The sequence below is a fragment of the Symphalangus syndactylus genome, chromosome 11, assembly GCF_028878055.3.
Source record: "Symphalangus syndactylus isolate Jambi chromosome 11, NHGRI_mSymSyn1-v2.1_pri, whole genome shotgun sequence".
NCBI lineage: Eukaryota > Metazoa > Chordata > Mammalia > Primates > Hylobatidae > Symphalangus > Symphalangus syndactylus.
The window spans coordinates 46,799,695-46,821,091 of record NC_072433.2 but is presented as its reverse complement, the minus strand read 5'-3'; the positions used below and the strand labels follow the sequence as shown (position 1 = coordinate 46,821,091).

Sequence of the window (21,397 nt, the reverse complement as noted above, 5' to 3'; positions counted from 1 at the left end):
CTCTCTGCTGAGAGCTGCAGAGACGATGGCATGACCTGCTTGTAGAGGGGAGCTTCCACGGTCTCCTCCCTGCTAGGAGCTGAACACTTATCAGGATAACCTGGCTGCAGAAAGAAGCTACCCACTGCAGGTCTCCTCTAAGTTGTTCCACTGCTCAATAAAGCTTTTCTTCATTTTGCTCACCCTCCACTTGACTGCATGCCTCACTCTTCCCAATCACCGGACAAGAACATGGGACCCATAAAATGGTGGGGCTAAAAGAGCTGTAACACAAATAGGGCTGAAACGTACCCCTTGCCCACCACATTGTGGCCCTTTGGGGAGCCCAGACCTGGGAGCTCCCTGAGCCAGGGCTGACTCCCTCTTTGGGGTCCTGTGGTTCCTGGCATCTCCAAGCTTCCGGGTGCCACCGCGTTCCCCAGTGCCAGCTGTGGAAGCTACTTACAGTGTACCTGGTCCAGCTGCAGCCTCACAGAGAGCTGGCACCCATGCCAACACCTGGAGCTGCCCACCCCGTTGCAGCAGCCAGCATGTCTGACTGTGCAGTGCCCAGACCATACACTTGCTCGTACACCCCTCACCGCTCCACACCTGGCTCATCCTTGGCAGGCATGGGATCCAGCCTGGTAGCATGAGCCAAGTGGAATGAGCCCAGTGGACTGGAGCAAAACTTGGGCAAAGGTACCACTGGCCACAGAGGTTTCTGGCCAGAAAAGCAACACCCCAAGGATCTCATAACACTAGGGTATCATCTAAAAGCTGAACTGGTGAATTGTACACCAAGTGCACCTTCAATTTTACTAGGTATTGTCAAATTGCTCTCCAAAGTAGTTATAAGAACTTATGCCCACCTCAAGAGGGCAGAGAATTATCAATGCTTTGTATACTTCACTGATAAGTAAGGTTATCTAACTCTTGTTACCCAAGTCTGATGCATGTGACATGGCATATAATCGGGGTTTAAATTTGAATTTCCCTAATTAGATACCCTAATTTCCTGTAACGAGGGTTTTTTAAATTGATAAGTAATAGTCCTTTATTCTAGATACATATCTTGTGTCAGATACATGTGTTACAAATGTCTTCTCTCAAGTCTTGGCTTTTCTTTTCACCTTGTTTATTGTTGTTTTTGATGAGCAGATTGTTACTTTAATGGATCAAATTGATTTTATGTGTGCATGCATTTTATACTTTTATGTCTTACTGAAGAAAGTCTCCCTTCCCTGAAATCAGAAACATACACTCTCCTAAAGTTTCCTCTCCAATAGTAGTTCTCAGATTGTGATATAGGAAAATTAAGAGACCATGAAGTTAAAACTATTTTGCCTCTCACTGTCTCACAAACATAACATGAGTTTTCTAGTGGCTACATTATATATGTAATATTGCAATATATTGGTGGCAAAAGTGGGTAGAGAATCCAAGTGTCTTCTATTAAGCCAAAATTTAGAGATTTCCAAAAATGTAGAGCAATGCTATTATTTTCACTCAATTATTTTTATTTTGGAAAAGTCATTTTTATTAAAAATATAGTATTTATGTTAGCCTGTAATGGATTATTTTAAAATTAATAAAATAAATACACTTAATGTATCTTTTACTTTCTAATATAATAACTATCAAGAGATGTAAACACACAAAACAAATATAAGCATATAAGGTCAAACAAAAGCTCTCGGGGGTTCTCAAAATTTTAAAAATATAAAGGACCTTGAGATCAGAAAGTTTGAACACCCTTGCTCTAAAAGTATAACCTTTGTGTCTTTCACAATTCACACCTGGGAACTTATTATCACATAAAAAGTGGCTTCCAATAACTTTTATAAAAATAATGGAAACCCATTTATTGATGAGGTCACCCTGTGGCTCTGGAAAGCCTACACTTTCATAAATCTAACTCCATATATGTATGTGTGTGTGGGGCGGGGGTGTATATAAGTCATTTCTGGACCCTCAACTCTGTTCCACTGACAATATGTCTAGCACCATACCAATATCGCATTGTTGAACTTTCATGGATGTATGGGGTTTATATCAGGTAAAGTAAGTCTCCCTTCATATTTTTCCTTCTCCAAAATCACCTTGTGTATTTTACAGTTTATTCTTCTAAATAAATTTTAGGATGAGTTTGTCAAAATCCATTAAAATTCTGTTGAGATGTCTATGGAAATTTTGTTGAGTTTAGAGATTAATAATATAGCAAGAATCAATATCTTTACATTATTAAGCATTTTTGTGTATTGACATTATTTATGCTAATATTTATTTAGAGCTTCATTTTATGATCCAAGTTTTATAATTTTGTCCATCTGCTATTAGGTTCTTTCCCAGGTACTTTAGAGTATAATATTTACCTTACATTAGACCAATTTTCTAACTAGTTATTGCTGCTCTATAGATAAAATTATTGCTCTCCATATGTTGATCATGTCTCCAGCTTTACAACTATATTTTTAATGACTTTTAGTAGTTTATCTAAGAATTCATTTCAATTTACTAGAAATTCATTTTAATTCACTAGAAATGCAAACTTTTTCATTTCTGCCATTGCCATCCACACCTATTACTTCTTGCCTTATTGCTTTGGCTAGGTCACCTGTACAATGTTAAATAGGAGTTTATTGGCCAGGCACAGTGGCTTTCCCCTGTAATCCTAGCACTTTGGGAGGCTGAGGCAGGCGGATCACTTGAGGCCAGGAGTTCAAAAACAGTCTGGGCAAAGCCCATCTCTACTGGGTTGGCAAAACCCCATCTCTACTAAAAATATAAAAATTAGCTGCGCATGGTGGCACATGCCTGTAATCCCAGCTACTTAGGTGGCTGAGACATGAGAATTACTTGAACTCAGGAGGCAGAGGTTGCAGTAAGCCGAGATCATGCCACTGCAAATCTAGCTTGGGTGACAGAGCAAGACTCTGTCTGAAAAAAAAAAAAAAAAAGGAGTTGATATAATCAGTATCTCCTTTTCTTGTCCCTCAAACTAAAGGGTCTGATTCTAATGTGATATCTGCTGTGGATTTTTGGTAGATATATTTTATTAGATTAAGAAAATTCCATTTTATTAGAATGCTTTTCATGAATATGTGATGAATTCTTCGCCAAATGTTTTCTGCACCTATTGAAATGGTTATATGGTTTTTCTTTCTTCCTTAATTTGCGAATGTGATGAGTTACACTAATGTATGTTCTCATTTTAAATCATCCTTGCATTTCTAAGATTAAACACTACTTGGTCCTGGCACATGATGCTAACTGACCACCAATATCTAGTCTCTCTTCCTTTCTTAATAATAAAACCCTGATTTTTAACTTCATAAGGCTCCACAGCAGCAGGAATGGTTGTGTGACCAAGTTCTGGCCAATGAGATTACACAGATGTCACGGGACCAAGCTTCTAGAAACTTAAAAAATACGTATGTTTTTTAGGCTGGGTGCAGTGGCTCACGCCTATAATCCCAGCACTTTGGGAGGCCGAGGTGGGTGGATCACGAGGTCAGGAGATCGAGACCATCCTGGCCAACAAGGTGAAACCGTCTCTACTAAAATACAAAAAGTTAGCCAGATGTGGTGGTGTGTGCCTGTAGTCCCAGCTACTCGGGAGGCTGAGGCAGGAGAATTGCTTGAACCCAGAAGGCGGAGGTTGCAGTGAGCCAATATCACACCATTGTACTCTAGCCTGGCAACAGAGCAAGACTCTGTCTCCAAAAAAAAAAAAAAAAAAAAAAAACATTATTTTTTAGAGATTTTTGTAGTGATGAGTTCTTGCTTTATTGCCAAGGCTGGTCTCAAATTTGTGGCTTCAAGTGATCCTCCTACCTCAGCCTCCCAAAGAGCTGGGATTACAGACGTGAGCCACTGCACCTGGCCTAGAAACTTTTTTAAAGCCTCTTCTTTTTTGATTCTTACATACAACTGTAGACATGATACCTAGAGGAATACCACCTATATTATGATTATTTGGATAAATGTCTTCTGCCAAATACAGCAGAGGGATAGAAAAGGAATCCATATCCTTGATGACTGTTAAAGCCTAGGAAAACACTTCCAATCCCCAGAGTTTTTGGTGTATAAAATAAATCCCGGCCAGGCATGGTTGCTCACGCCTGTAATCCCAGCACTTTGGGAGGCTGAGGTGGGTGGATCATGAGGTCAGGAGTTCAAGATCAGCCTGGCCAAGATGGTGAAACCCCATCTCTACTAAAAACACAAAAATTACCCGGTGCAGTGGCAGGTGCCTGTAATCCCAGCTACTCGGGAGGCTGAGGCAGAAGAATCGCTTGAACCTGGGCGGCAGAGGTTGCAGTGAACTGAGATGGTGCCACTGCACTCCAGCCTGGGAGACAGAGTGAGACTCCGTCAAAAAAAAAAAAAAAAAAAAAAAAAAGAAAAGAAAAAATCCTTTATTTATTGAAACCACTGTTTCGATGGGTTTTATTTGTAGCCAAGTGAAACTTTACATGATACCTTATCCATGACTCATTTACATTCTCATTCTCCATGTTTCCAAAAGAATACACGAAAAAAAAAATATTGAGCCTGGCTTAAAATTTGATTTTTTCATACTAACCTCATCAACTTTTATAAAATTATACCAATCTCATAAAATTTATCAAGGAGCTTTTCCTATTTTATAAGGCAGGAGTTATATCTTCAAGTTTTGACAAAATGTGCATATTAACTAGCTAGAGAGCTATTCTCTTTTTGGAGAACATGGAAAGAAAAAGGAAGATTTCTGAAAAATGATTTACTTTCTTAAAGGCTACTGATTATGCATTCCTAGGGAGGTGAAATTGGTTCTCAAGACAGCAAGGGGCAAAAAAAATCTTAGCTATTACAATAAGGTCTGGCCCTTCAAAGCTCAATTCTACCCAACAAAATCTTACTCTTTAGTATTTAATTTCTCACATTAGGGAGAATTTAAATTAAATAATTTTCCCTTCCTTGGAGGCAACAAAAATAACAACAATAAAAAGCTTAAGAACTGTTATAAGTCTATTTCATTATTCTATTTCTTTCTAAGTCACTTTCAGTAACTATTTCTTTGCTAGGTCTGCCATATAAAATAGCATAGTCTGGGTGGCTTAAGTAACAGAAATTTCTCTTTCTACAGTTCTGACAGTGGGAAGTCTAAGACCAAGGTGTTGGCAGATCTGGTTTCTCCTGACGCCTTGCTCTTTGGCTAGCAGAAGGCCATCCTCCTGCTGCTTTGTCCTCACGGGGCCTTTCCTTTGTGCACACACACCCCTGGTATCCCTTTCTACATCAAAATTTACTTCCCTTATGAGGACACCAGTCAGACTGGATTAGGGTTCACCCAAGGGCCTCATTTTAATTTACCTCTTTAAAGACCCTACCTTTAAAACACTATGTTTATATCTCCAAACAGTCACATTCTGAGGTAGCAGGGGCTAGAGCTCCAATGTATGAATTTTGAGGGGACATAATTCAACCCAAAACAGTAAAATATGGTGTTTCTAGAACACATTCCATTTGGGAAGTTTTAAAATTTATTGCCGTGCACTTTCTTATAGCAGATTCCTTTTTTCTCTTTTAATCTCTACTTATTTACAGTTATGTTCTCCTTTTCATTGTGAATATTGTTTCTCTGTTTAACTCTTCCTTATCTGCTTGGTAAATTTTTTGAGAGGTCAGTTTATATTGTTAATCTTTTTTAAAAAATAAAGCTGTTGGTTTTGAGAGTCTCTATCCTACCTTTGTATTTGATACCATTATTCCTATATTTATCTTTATTACTTTCTTCCTTCTACTTGCTTTGTGTTTACTAAGGCATACTTTTCCTAACATTTAAAATCTAATATTTAACTAATCAATTTTCCATCATAACTCTTTTCTACTATCTGCATGTGATATAGTTTGGATATGTGTCCCCTCTAATCTCATGTTGAATTGTAATTCCCAGTGTTGGAGGTGGGGCCTGGTTAGAGCCGAACAACTCACGGAGGCAGATTTCTTATAAATGGTTTAGCACCATCCCCTTAGTGCTTTCCTCGAGATAATGGGTGAGTTCTCATGAGATCTCGTGGTTTAAGTGTGTGGCACCTCCCTCCCCACTCTCTCTTGCTCCTGCTCTGGCCATGTGACTTGCCTTCTCCTGTTTTGTCTTCTGCCTTGAGGAAAAGCTCCTTGAGGCCTCTCCAGAAGCTGAGCTGATGCCAGTGCTATGCTTATAGAGCCTGCAGACCTGTGAGCCAATTAAACCTCTTTTCTTTACAAATTACCCAGTCTCGGGTATTTCTTTATAGCAATGCAAGAACGGCCTAATACAACATTCAAGGCTAAAAACTGCTCATCAATAACACTTCAGCTATATGCTACAAGTATTGATATGATGTGTTTTCATTTTTGTTCCATGGTATTTCTCAATTTCCATTTTCATTTTTTCTTGAAAACCATAAAATAAAAGCTACTTTTTTTCTTTTTGCTTTTTTAAGAGATGGAATCTTGCTCTGTCACTCGGGCTAGAGTTCAGTGGTGTCCTGATAGTTTACTACAGCCTTGAACTCTTGACGATGGGGGTCGGTTGGGAGGGAGACCAGCTATATGATTAGAGGATTGAAACTTTCAGTCCCAACTCTCAACCTCCAGGAAGGGGACAGGAACTGAAGGCTGAGCTTATCAGCAACAGTGAATAACTTTTTAATTTTTTTTTTTTTTTTTTTAGAAGAATCTCACTCTGTCGCCCAGGCTGAAGTGCAATGGCACGATCTCGGCTCACTGCAAACTCTGCCTCTCGGGTTCAGGCAATTCTCCCTGCCTCAGCCTCGCGAGCAGCTGGGATTACATGTGCCCGCCACTATGCCCAGATAATTTTTGCATTTTTAGTATACACAGGGTTTCATCACGTTGGCCAGGCTGGTCTCGAACTCCTGACCTCAGATATCCATCCACCTTGGCCTCCCAAAGTGCTAGGATTACAGGCATGAGCCACCGCACCCAGATGGCCTAGTCATTTTTTTTTTAACCCAGTTTTGAGGCCCTGGTTAGAGGCTGGTTAGTTCTTCTTGAGTAGCAGATCTATACCCCAACCACTTCCCGGATTAGCTCTCACACAGGACCATTATGTATCTACCCTAACTGCCCCAGGGCCAGCTATCCTACAAAGTGAGAAAACCCATATACAGGAGCCACAAAAAGTACTCAAATTAGCTAATCCATAGGGATCCCAAGAAACCTAGCTAACTCTCCCCTCCTCATCATGCATAAACTGTTCCCTACTGTTGAAGCTTGCTGTTCACCTGTCCTCTGGTAAATCTCCCTGTGTGGCCCTACATGGGGACTTTCTCTCATTCACAGCTATAAATAACAAAGAGAGTGCATTTCATCTAAAGATGAATAATGAAGAGTTGGGCATTTCACTTAAGATGAACAAAGACTTGTGCTTTTCATCATTACGTTGTTTTCGGCTAGCAAAAAAAAAATCCTTAGAGCTCATAAAACACACATTGGTGGGGCAGATTAATGGATTAATGCCATAAGGTCATTTAGGGACCCAAGTTCCTTCCATCTCTTGTTCCCTAGGAGTTTTCTTAGGCAGGGGAGAAAAGAGTTATTTTTATGTATTTTGTACAAGATGTGTTTTGTTCAATTCAGATTGACAGTCATCATCTCTTCAAAACGTGCTTTTCCCCAATTCTCTCCATTTTGAAATAGATTTACCTTATTTCATATATTTTTTCCTATTTATACATCTGTTAACACTGATAGAAAGTAGTTATCTTTTTAATGCTCTGGCATTATTGAAGAAAAAGCCACCCCTTTCCTAAAATAGTCATCATTTGTGGGTAAAAACTCCAGACATATTAAAATCAAAGAATAAGTCCTTTCTCAACTAAACTGTACCTGCCTCCTGCTCAAAATATTAAAATAGTTTGTCCTTGGGGAATTCTCTCTCTCCTGCAGGTGTCAAGTGAACCGTATGCAATACTAAAGAACTTTCATCCAAGGATTTCAAGATTTTAGGGAAAAAATGGATAATTTATGTCATTATAATAAAAATTCTACTGAAAATTCACAAGCTTTGCCTGATTCAGAATACTAAAGCCAACTAAAAAGTAACAGCCACTTTTCAATACCACTAGATAACAAATAATGTAACTTGATTTAAAAATTCCCATAAAAGAATTTTTTAAAAAACTTTAAAAGATTTTTAAAAATCATAAGTGAGCCAAGTAGAATTTTCATGATATAGTAAAAAGAAAAATATTAAAGTGTTCCCTTTTAAGACTTCCCAGTCAGGCAATATGGGGATACTGAATGAAGGAATTTCAGAACAGGAAAAAATATCCTCAAAGAATGTTATTAGCAGATCAAACAAATGAATACTAACGTTAGCCCCGAATCTTATCATCAGTAGCTTCATTCCCATGGTGGCTGAGAATATGTGGTCAATAGTAACTGATTCAAAATACACAGATACTGCAAAGAAATGACTAAGGAACAGTAAAAAAAAATAGATAACTTAAGAAATAGGTAACTCAGGAAAAACAAAGAAATATCTCAGAAATGCAGAAACATCTCAGTGACTACATCTCACAATGCTCATCCAGAACAAATACAAAATAAATTAATCTAACATTTCATAATGAAGTATATTTTGAAGGGCCAAGTTAAAAGATAAATTTCAGTTATTCATATGACAAGCTTTAATAAACATGAAAACTTTAAATTTATTCAATTAACAGCCATATATCTAACAAAAACTTCCTGATTCCTGTCCACTTGCATTATGAAAATTTAATTCAGTATATTATAAGTGACAGGTAAAGAAAGCGAACAACCACATGCAGTAAATGAGGCAGCCATTGGCTACATGTGGATACTGAGCAGTTGCGACGCAGCTAAGCAAAAATGAGAGACTTTCAACGTAAAACATATTCCAGATTTTGAAGATTTAGCAAAAACTAAAGAATGTGCACTATTTCCTTGACAATATTTTATACTTATTATATGTTGAAACATTATTATACTGCATTAAATAAAATGTTATTAAAAATAATTTCGGCCAGGCACCGTGGCTCACACCTGTAATCCCAGCACTTTGGGAGGCCGAGGTGGGCGGATCACGAGCTCAGGAGATCGAGACCATCCTGGCTAACACGGTAAAACCCCGTCTCTATTAAAAATACAAAAAATTAGCCGGGCCTGGTGGCAGGCGCCTGTAGTCCCAGCTACTCAGGAGGCTGAGGCAGGAGAATAGTGTGAACCTGGGAGGTGGAGCTTGCAGCGAGCCGAGATCTCGCAACTGCACTCCAGCCTGGGCAACAGAGCAAGACTCCACCTCAAAAAAATAATAATAATTTCATCTTCTCTTGGGCCAGGTGTGGTGGCTCATGCGTGTAATCCCAGCACTTTGGGGGGCTGAGGCAGGCAGATGGCTTGGGCTCAGGAGTTTAAGACAAGCCTAGGCAACATAGTGAAACCCCATCTCTACCAAAAAAAAATACAGAAATTAGCCAACCCTGCTAGCACGCACTTGTACTTCCAGCTACTTGAGAGGCTGAGGCACGAGAATTGACTTGAGCCCAGCAGGCAGGGGTTGCAGTGAGCCGGTTATCAAGCCACTGCACTCCCACCTGGGTGACACAGCAAGACCCTGTCTCAAAAAGAAGAATTATAATAATGATTTCATCTTTTCTTTAATGTGGCTACTAGATATTACACACATAGTCCACATTATATTTCTATTGAACAGCACAACTATAAGAAGCTGGAAAAGAAATACATACTTTCCCAGCTTTCTAGTTCAACTGGAGATGGCCTTATAATAGCACAGTCCAATAAGACATGAAAAGAGGACTACTGCAGACTTAGGATATGTCTAATAAAAATGGCTACTTCTGATGAAAAGTAGCTAACACTCTTCTTTTATTAACTTTTTTGTTAGTATTTTTTAGAGCAGCCATTTTGAGGTCATAAAGAAAAGGAAAACTAACCAACTAACCAGTTAACTATCTCCAGGCTTCTCATTAGGTGAGAAAGATAAACACCTTTTCATTTAAGCTACTGTAGTCATTCCCAACAGACATGTGATGAGTTAATATAACATTTCATAATGAAGTATAATTTAGAAGGGCCAAGTTGAAAAATAAATTTCAGTCATTCATATGATAAGCTTTATTAAATATGTTAACTTTGAACTTTATTCAGTAAGTCATGTATCCAATAAAAACTACAAAAACATTTCTACATAAATACTTGAGAGTTTAACTTTAGTTCAAAAAAATCAAAGACACTAATTCAGGTATAAGTATAAATTCACTGCCCAATTGTAAAATCAATGGAGTGACAGAAATCTCAAAGTAATAGCTGAATTCTAAGAACTTCATAAAAATACTATGCAAAAATGGGTACAAATATTCAGCAGCAAATCAATGATGACAGCATTACTTTTACAATAGAAACATACTGCAGTAAGCCTAAATGTACTAGCAAAGTCCTGGCATACAACAGGGGTTCACTAAATATTTTGAGAATAAATGAACCAAAGGCATTTGGTTGTGTTTTTCTTTTTTTTTTTGAGACAGTCTCACTCTGTCACCCAGGCTGGAGTGCAGTGGCGCGATCTCGGCTCACTGCAACCTCCACCTCTCAGCTTCAAGCGATTCTCCCGCCTCAGTCTCCTGAGTAGCTGGGATTACAGGCACGCACCACCACTCCCAGGTAATTTTTGTATTTTTAGTAGATACAGGGTTTCACTATGTTGGCCAGGCTGGTCTCGAACTCCTGACCTCAGGTGATCCACCAGCCTCAGCCTCTCAAAGTGCTGGAATTACAGGCGTGAGCCACCCCACCCAGCCTGGTTGTATATTTCTGACACATGTTACAGAATGTCAGGCAGCCATTAAAAGTGTTGTATATAGATGTTTAAATGTAGCAAAATCTTTGCAGCATATTAAAGTTTTTTTTTTTTAAGGCAGTTAAAAAATACATTAGGACTCCAGGGTTAATTGATCTTATAAAATGACTGAACTGCAGGATAAAAGGGTTTTCTTTGGCAGTAGGGGAAGGTACAAATATAAAGTTACATAAACAATAATTACTAAAAAACAAACGGAATCCAAATCACAGAATGGCAGAGGAAAGGTCTCCAGAAATCCAATTGTTCACACAAGCAGTAAGAATATTGACAAAAATCATCAAACTTTTTCAGAACTCTGGAAATTAAACAAGAGCATACAACGACCCGAGCATTAAATCAAGAAAAATGGCTGAAATCTCAGTAAGTAGAGTGAGCTTTGGGGTATGTGAAATTGCCCTATTCTCAACCCTTCTCCCCAACTCTGTAGTAGGTTTATATATCAACAGCCACAAAATCATAGTACACATGAAAAACCAGCAGACTAGCAACAACATGAAGGAGGAACAGAACAGCTTTAGAACTCCCCCAAATCACCATCTTAGTAAACTCTTACTATGTGAATGTCTGACAGCTCCTTGAACACAGGCATTCAGAGCTTTCCTTTAAATGACCTCAGAGCTCACACAGATGCAAATGGCCCTTTTTCTAGGTATACAAAGGAAACAATCAGTTGCAACCATTTAACACTGCAGCTGCCTAAAACAAATTTTCTTAAAACTGGGGGATGAAGTGTCCACGGGGCCACTGAAAATCTCCAACATATTCCTGGAAAGTCAGAAAGCTACGCACACACATAGGTGTGGGCCTATAGTAAGTAAAGACCTGAGATAATACTCCTACACCTCTGGCTGAACTGGATGCTCTACAAAAGCAGGAAGTGAAAGCTCAAGTAGAATTGGGCACTTCCTATGAGAGCTTTCAAGTTATGCCTAAGACATACAGTGAGAACCCCTGCAAACGCTAGGAGACTGATTCGTTCAAAGCATTTAAGTAAATTCCTGTTCAATCATTAACTGACCAGTAAGCTAACTCAGCAAAGACCTCAATGGCCACCTATGACAAAGAATACATAATTCACAGAAAATTTTCAGGAAAGATGCTAAACAAACAGGCAACTCCACAAATATAAACATCAACACCACCACACTTTGAAGTAGGGAGACCTGATTTCTGGAGTTAATATATTATTCTAAATGTGCAGTTTTAACAAAGAAAGATGAGACATGCAAAGAAACAAGAAATTGTGGTCTGTATACCCGAAAAATGAAATTAATAGACACTGTCCCTGATAAAGTCCAAACACTGGACTTACTAGACAAAGACTTTAAATCAAATATTCTAAATATGCTCAAAGGGCTGAAGGAAATCATGTACAAAGAACAAAAGGAACCCCTGAGAAAGATGTCACACCAAACAGACAAAATCAACAAAGACAGAAATTACTAAAAAAAATAAATAAATAAATTGAGTTGAAAAGGACAATAATATGAATAACCATGTTCAATAATGTACAGAGATCATACCAAAGATGTTTTCCCACCATCATGGAATGATATTATAAATCAGTAACAGAAAGAAATTTAAAAATTCACAAATATGTGAAAATTAAAAACTGTACTACTAAATAAACAATGGGTCAAAGAAAAACTCACAAGAGAAATCAAAAAACACATTGAGATGAATGAATTTAAAAAACCACAGAATATCAAAACTAATGGGATGCAGATAAGTAATGTGTAGAGGGAAATTTATAATTGAAAATGCCTCTATTTTAAAAAGAAGAATGATCTCAAGTCAATAATTTAATCTTTCAGCACAAGAAACTAGAAAAAATATGAGAAAAATGAACCTAAACCAACCAGAAGGAAAAAAATAATAAAGACTAAAAAAAATAAATAAAATGGAGAAAAGAAAAATAATTTTAAAAATAAATAAAACCAAAAATTGATTTTTTGAAAAGGCTAACAAAAATCAATAAACCTTTAGCTAGGCTGACCAAGAAAAAAAGGGATAAGACTCAAACTATTAAAGGAAGGATGAAATAAGGGACATTAACATCAATCTTAGAGAAATAAAGAGGACTTAAATAAGATACCATGCACTAATACGTGCCAACAAATTAGATAATTAAATAATCTAGATTAAATAGACAAATTCCTGGAGAAACACAAACTACTAAAACTGACTGAAGAAGAAATAGAAAATCTGAAGAGAAATGTTAATCAAAAACATTTTCATAAAGAAAATCCCAGACCCAGCAAGCTTTACTGATAAAATCTACCAAACATTTAAAGAATTAATACCAATCCTTCAAAAAATAGAAGAGGAAACATTTCCTAACCCATCCTAGGAGTCCATTATTGGCCCTGGTACCAACACCAGACAAAGGTATCTCATCCACATATATAAACCAACAAAACACAGAATGGATATATACCAATATCCATTATAACTATTAATGTAAAAATACTCAACAAAGTATCAGCAAATGGATGCAGTGACATTTAAAAATGATTATACATCATGACCAAGTAGGATTTATTCCAGATATTTTAGGTAGGTTCAAAATAAGAAAATAAATCAATGAAGTAGTATATATCAATTACATAAAAAAAAATCACATAATCATCTCAACAGATATAGAAAAAATATTAAAAATTTAACAACTTTTCATGATGAAAGCACTCAAGAAACGAGGAATAGAAGGAAACTTTCTCAATCTGATGAAGGGCATCTCCAAAAAAACCCACAGGTAACATTTTTCTTTTCTTTTCTTTTTTTTTTTTTTTTTTTTTTGAGATGTAGTTTCGCTCTTGTTTCCCGGGCTGGAGTGCAATGACGCGATCTTGGCTCACCACAACCTCCGCCTCCCGGGTTCAAGCAATTCTCCTGTCTCGGCCTCTCCAGTAGCTGGGATTACAGGTGTACGCCACCACGCCAAGCTAATTTTTGTATTTTTAGTAGAAACAGGGTTTCATCATATTGGTCAGGCTGGTCCTGAACTCCTGACCTCATGTGATCCACCTGCCTCAGCTTCCCAAAGTGCTGGGATTACAGGGGTGAGCCGCCACACCCAGCCCACCGGTAACATTTAATGGTGAAAGGTTAAAAGGTTTCGCCCTAAAATCAGGAACAAGGCAAGGATGTCCACTCGCAGTCCTTATTTTCAACATTGTATTGGAGCATCTATCCAATACAATTAGGTAAGAAAAAGATTTAAAAGCCACCCATGTTGGATATGAAGAAGTAAATTATTACTATATGCAAATGACATAATATTCTACATAGGAAACCTAAAGAATTCATAAAAACGATTAAAGCTTAAACACGAGTTCAAGATTGCAGAACACAAGATCAATTTATAAAAATCAAATGAATTCTATATGATAGCAATGAACATCCTGATAATAAAATTAAGAAGCTCCATTTAATCTAGTATACAAAATAAAATATGCAGAAAGAATTTAAAAGAATGAAAGAATAATGTATTAAAAACTACAAAACCACATTAGAAGAAATTTTAAAAGACCTATGACACCTAAAGCACAAGCAACAACCACAGCAAATTAGACAAATGGGACTGAATCAAAATTAATAAAAAGCTTTGAGCTTCAAATGATATTATCAAGAAAATGAAACCACAACCCATTCTCTGTTTTCCCCACAATAATATGGACTGCATGATGTTACAGACTAATCTCTTTTTTCATTTTTATATTCTCACTGTTTGGCCCATTATAGAAACTCAATAAATGTTTATCAGATAGTTGTATAATCCATGCAAGGATGCATGAACAAATACAAACAACTATACATGAATAAACCTGTAAGCCTTAGGTCTCTTTGGCTGCCTTTGAAGCTTGAATATGATGTTGTCACATGACATATGTCACTCATATCTGTACAGGTTAAACAGAGATCTAACACTCACTGTCAGTGTAGAAAATGAACTCTTGAGTCAGACTACTTGGTTTAAATCCAAGCCCTGCCACGTATTACATGTGCGACCTTGATAAGCCACTTAGTGGCTCTCTGCATTATTTTGGTCATTTGTAAAATGAAGATAGTAACTGTACCTACCTGACAGAGTTGCTGTAAGGATTAAATAAGTTTCTATATATGCAAAGCACTTTGAAGAGTGACAGCACATAAGTTCTATATAATGTTAGTCATTATTACTATTGCTACATATAATTTTAGAAACAAGGACAGTGTTATCTTTCTATTTTTAGAGGAAAAACCATCCACAAATAGTTTTGAGCAACTTACTTATTTCTCTGTGTAAACTGATGACAAGCAGGAGCTAAGAATACCTTATAATGCCTCTAAGATTACTTATAGAAAAGATTTGTTCCAACTTTTGAGATAGAAACCCCTCAACTTCAGCCTGATAACCCTCTCATAGCAAAAGGTAGAATCTAGGACACAAAGTTTCCATACAATAAATAAAAGCCAGAAAAAAAAATTAATATTTTAAAGAGAAAACATGCACACAACAACTTAGTAAATAGTAATAGAAAATAATAGAATAAAATACCTATCTTTAAAACAAAAGTCATCCCTATTCAGTGTAGGCAGGATTTACACAAGGTCTTAGATACTAGGAGTTAAGTATGATCGGGAGCCAGCCTGCTATTTTTAGCAGTAGTTTTTAGTTGAACTTCGTTAGAGAGATTTTTTAAGGTGGAATTTTTTTTTCCTTGTATACTAAGACTTTTGTTTTAAAGATAGGTATTTTATTCTATTATTTTCTATTACTATTTACTAAGTTGTTGTGTGCATGTTTTCTCTTTAAAATATTAATTTTTTTTTCTGGCTTTTATTTATTGTATGGAAACTTTGTGTCCTAGATTCTGTGACTTCTGAGGCTAGGTCATAAAAAGCACTGTATTTTTCATCTTGTTTTCTTGGATCACTTGCTCTGGAGGAAACCACCTGTTATGTCGTGAGGACACTCAAAGCAGCTCAGTTGGAAAGGCCTCTTGCTAATAACAGCTGGGGAGAAACTGAGGCTTCCTGCCAACAGCCATATGACTGAGCCATCTCAGAAGTGGGTCTTCCAGTCTCAGTAAACCCTTCAGATGAGTGCAGAACCGGCTGACATCTTAAGTGCAGCTTCATAACAGACCCCAAGCCAGCACCACCCAACCTAGCTGCTCCCATATTTCCTGACCCATGGGCTGTGAAATAATAAATGTTTAATCTTTCAAGCCACTAAGTTCTGAGGTAGTTTGTTACACAGCAAAAGATGACTAATACAATAAGAGAGAAATTCCACGTGTCATCCAATCTGAAACATGACATACTTGAAAAGAGCTGCTAGGTCATATGGTAGAAAACATCTTTGCAAAAAAAAGTAAATGACACATGAGTTCATAAAGGGGACTTCCACAGGTCTTATGTTGAACAAGCACCTACAGTTTTGTGCACAATTTTTATTATAAGGCTTGCAACCTAAATATGCTCTTAACGACTTCCATAAGAGACATAAAACAGTATCTCAAACACAAAACAAAATTTCATTGTTATACCAATTTGAAAGGGTACTTTGACTTTAAATGAAGTAAGTTTCTCTGGACCCACTTCTAAATGATTTCTTTCTTATTTCTATGAATCTACTTTTAGAATATTTATTAATGGAGAATGTCATGAAATGAGACGTGGAATGCCACGTAGCAGTTCATTACTTTGCCCCCCTCCAACAGATGTAAATAAGTTATCTCTATCAGAAGGACTGACTAGGTAAATTTATATTTAGGTCTAAGTTTAACATACATGATGAGTTTCTCTCTAGATAAAGAAAGCAAACAGCAGTACAAGGGCAGAACTACAGAACTTTGTCTTTTTCAAAGTTTTTATTTTTAATAAAAAATGAGTATGACCAATGTACACAGCAAGACTATTATAGACACTAGGAAATACTGATACCAAGGAAACATGGTACGCCTGTGTAGGCAACGAAAGATGTTAGAAAATTAGCATACACTACTGTGCCTGCCCTTAGGAAATACATTCTGCAGCAAAGTTCATCACCACAAACATGGCCACTCAGTAGGTTCACTGCCCCTTTGTAAAGGTGCACATACATGACCCTTAAGACCATGGCCCTCTCCCAAAGGAACTACAGTATAGATACAAAGTTTATAAAAACAACAGAACCAGTAAAGATATGATGAGCTGCAAAAGAAAGGCTTATTAAAAACCCCAAAGTCCAGACAGTGCAGTACCTATATTCCATTACATATGTATGTATGTGTATGTGTGTGTGTGTGTATATATGTGTGTGTGCACATATGTATATCTCCAAACTCTGAATTCTTCAATCCTAAGAAAAAGAAGCATTATGGCAAATTTTAAATTTTATAGTAAATAGAGAAGGAAATAAACAGTAATCCCACTGACATCCTGGGTCCTTAAATTGTCTTAAAATGTGAGTGTAACTAGTAACTGAAGATGTGGCAGGGTTATGAACTAGCCAAACCAGAGCCTAAGATACAGTTAAAAAAGAAAAGGCTTCCAAGTCATACCACTTTTCAAAGAATTGAATCCTCTGAGATCTTTAGATAAAAAGAATTTCATTAACTGATTCTATGCAGGTCCATTTACTGCCTCTCCATATGATCCAACACATTATATAGAATCTCAAGGAAAAAGATGGTGAGCAGAAATGACATGTTTTATTACTCTAGGATTTTTAAGTGTACATATTGAAGGCTATTGATAGCTACATAAAAACTTCACATATAGTAAATAAAAACCATAAGGCCAAGAAAAACCACAAATAAGAAATTTTTTTTAAAAAAGCAGTTTAAGAAGGAAAGGAAATACGCAAAAATTTTAAAGCTTACATAAGCCATATAAAACCAAATGGAATGGCTAAAGTGATATAATATTCATGAAAAATGGCAGTTGACAAAAATATAAAATGATTTATGACATATATTGAGAAAGCAAAAAGTAAAATTGTTACAATTAAAAATAAATTACTGAACAAGGCCAGGTGCAGTGGCTCCCAGATGTAATCCCAGTATTTTAGGAGACTGAGGTGGGCTGACTGCTTGAGCCCAGGAGTTCGAGAACAGCCTGGGCAACATGGTAAACCCAACTCTACAAAAAATACAAAAGAAATTAGCCGGGCATGGTGGTGTGCATCTGCAGTCTCAGCTACTGAGGAGGCTGAGGTGGGAGAATCACCTGAGCCCAGGAAGTTGAGGCTGCAATGAGCTGAAACGGTGTTACTGCACTCCAGCCTGGGCAGACAGAGTGATACACTGTCTCAAAAAAAAAAAAAAAAAAATTACTGAACAAAACAAAGCCACTTGTAAGCAATATTAGTTGCCACTAATTGTAAACGGTTATCATAAGATGTTCCACAGAGATCTAGGATGTTTCTCCCAGTGCTTTGGAGATGTTATGGGTGGAAAAAAATGAGAAGCTAAGTGGGCTGGTTCTGGAAGGCCTCCTTTCGTCAGTCAGAGTCATGCCTCTTTTATTTGTTTTATATTTTGGCATGCTCTTTAAGATTGGTCTAAAACAGGAGTTTCCCAGCTCCTCTCCCTTATTTGTTTTATATTTCAGCATGCTCCTTAAAATTGGACTAAAACAGGAGTTTCCCGCTCCTCCCCGACCCCAAATGCTCGAATAATCCCACTTCACAATATTATAAAAACTAACAACTATTTGGATGAAATGAAACCATAGAATTCTTTGACAAATCAAATAGAAGAAACCATACTGGGTATTATTAATTTCTTACTACTATAATTTCTTCTTATTTATCTTCACTTCTAAATAGAATTTATTTATTGTATGAGACTATAAACTCATACACTGTAAGTGTGTATGAGAATATAAACTACTAGAGGGCAGGGCTACATGCACCTATTTTGTTGTACCCTCAGTACGGTCCAATGACAATTTTGGTGTTGGGTATCTGATGTAATTGTTCTCCCTTGCATGGATCACAGGAGAGGAATAGTAACAAACATATATAGTACATCTACTCTTTCACAGAGTTCTCACCGCATGTACCAAATAATAAAAGCTTTTTTGCTCCCACTGTGGCACATTTCAAAGTACATTAGCGCATGTGCCTGTGTGTTTGTTCAAGCATTAATGCCTGTGAAAGAAATACTTCTCATCTTTGGGATATGAATTCTTTACAATTTTCCTAATAAGAACATGGTATTTGTCTTTTGAAAAACATGAAGAACCCTACTGAGATCCTACAAATAAAAATAATCTAACAGGATAAAAGTTTCTCTTTACTTTTCAAAGGATGAGTTACAAAATGCAATGATGTAAAACAAAAAAAGAGGCCAGGCACGGTGGCTCACGCCTGTAATCCCAGCACTTTGGGAGGCCAAGGTGGGCGGATCACAAAGTCAGGAGATCAAGACTGCCTTGGCCAACATGGTGAAACCCCATCTCTACTAAAATACAAAAAATTAGCCAGGCGTGGTGGCGTGTGCCTGTAATCCCAGATACTTTGGAGGCTGAGGCAGGGGAATCGCTTGAACCTGTGAGGCAGAGGTTGCAGTGAGCTGAGATCATGCCACTGCACTGCAGCCCCGTGACAGAGCAAGACTCCATCTCAAAAACAAAAAAAAACACAAAAGACAATAATTGAGAAAACCTGCAAATGTTATTTTGCTTTCATTGTCACTAAAATTTTTTAAAAGTTACATGTTTTATTTTAGATCACCTGAAATAGAGTCTTCACGGGAGTAAAGTTTTACAACCTGTTACACATTGTGTTCATTTTAAAAGTGCAATGCATTGAAGGTATAAAGACTTTTTCATTCAACAACCAACATCTACTATCTGATTATATACATGTAATAGGAGTACATTTTTCATAAACTAAAAATAAGTTGTGAAAACTTAAAAAAAATAGATTCTTTTCAGAGGTGAAATTTAGTAGTAGAAAATTTGGGGAAATCATACCTCATCAGTGTTGTAGATAATCTGGAGTCCTGAGGAAATCATTTCCACAAGGTAAAGGAGATAGAGTGACACTGCATTTATCTGCAACAAGCAGAAACATTAAAAGGTTAAAGGAAACAACCAAAACAAGTTATAAAATTAATTAATTAAGGCTAAAATTACAAGTCATTTGCTCTAATAGTGTCATAAAACTATTTCCTTTCCTACTGTGAAATAAAGGTGTTGTGAATTTAGTTCATAATAAAAATCCCAGCTTTGTATGTAAAATTCTAAATTCTCAAATTCATTGTAATGGATAACAATGGATTAGGGAAACGGCTTCAAATAAAACTGTTAACAAGTGTTTCTATGTCATTTATTTTCTTTACATGGCAAAAAGAACTTTGAAAAAAATAGGAATATATCATTTGTTTTTTAAGATTTATTTTCAAGCTTTGGGTCCAAAGTACTTCTACTCTACTTTGGAATAGTTTTGCCCCACAGGCAGTATGAAATGCCAATCCATCTCAAATACATGGAAATGAAAAAAGATATTTGGTAAGCAAGACACTATGATGATGCCAGTACCCCATAAACAATAGGCAGAGCATTTTGAAAACAGTCTTATATTCAACGAATACAGAAATTCTGTAAACAACTGCAGGAACATATTAATGTTAATGATATAACATAATTTAAAACATGTTTATGAACAAATTAGTTTTATGAACAAAGGAGGTATTATTTTAGCATATTAAAAATAGGTATTTTATGATCTAAACAAAAAAATACTAATATCACTTTAACAAAAAGGATACTCACAGAATCCTGAATGGGATGTGTGAATTGTCTCAGGTAAAGAAGCAGGAAACGTACGTGCCACAACAGGCACAACCCTTGTGTGGTTCATTTTAGGTGTCAATTTGACTGGATAAAGGGATACGTAGACAGCTGGCAAAGCATTATTTCTGGGTACATCTGTGAGGATGTTTCTGGAGAAAGCTGGCATGTGAGTTGGCTGGCTGAGTGGGGAAGACCTGTTCTCAAGGTCGGCAGGCGCCACTCAATTGACTAGGGGCCACCCAGATAGAACAAAAAGGCAGAGGAAGGGTGAATTCTTGCTCTCATACACCCTTCTTCTCCTGCCTTTGGACATCAGAACTCCAGGTTTTCCAGCTTTTGGCTCCAGGGCTTCCATCAGTGGCTCACTGGGCTTTTGGGCCTTCATCCTCCAACAGAGAGTTACACTACTGGCTTGTATGGTTCTGAGGCTTTCAGATGTGGACTAAGCCACATTAGTAGCATCCTTGCTTTTGCAGCTTGCAGATGGCCTCTCATGGGACTTCTCAGGCTCCATAATTGTGTGGGTCAATTCCTCTAACCTCTCCTTCCCTCCCTCCCTCTCTCTCTCTGTCCCTCTCTCCTCTCTTCATCCTATTAGTTCTGTCCCTTTGGAGAATCCTGACCAATACACCTTGAAAACACAATGCTAAATTTAAAAAGCCAGTCACAAAAAGATCGTTTATTGTATATGAAATGCCAAGAGTAGGCAAATCCACAGGGACAGAAAGACTGGTTGCTGCCTAGAGCTGG

General features: G+C 37.2%; 1 protein-coding gene across 6 annotated transcripts in view; it reads right to left on the bottom strand.

The window, feature by feature from the left end:
- PHKB (phosphorylase kinase regulatory subunit beta) overlaps positions 1–21,397 on the bottom strand; it is a 239,098-nt gene that overhangs the window by 164,532 nt on the left and 53,169 nt on the right. For all 6 annotated transcript variants that reach the window (XM_055233310.2, XM_055233313.1, XM_055233309.2 and 3 more), the window contains one exon: positions 19,826–19,906. In XM_055233310.2, the coding sequence (XP_055089285.1) occupies positions 19,826–19,906 (81 nt within the window). The remainder of the gene's footprint in view (positions 1–19,825; positions 19,907–21,397) is intronic.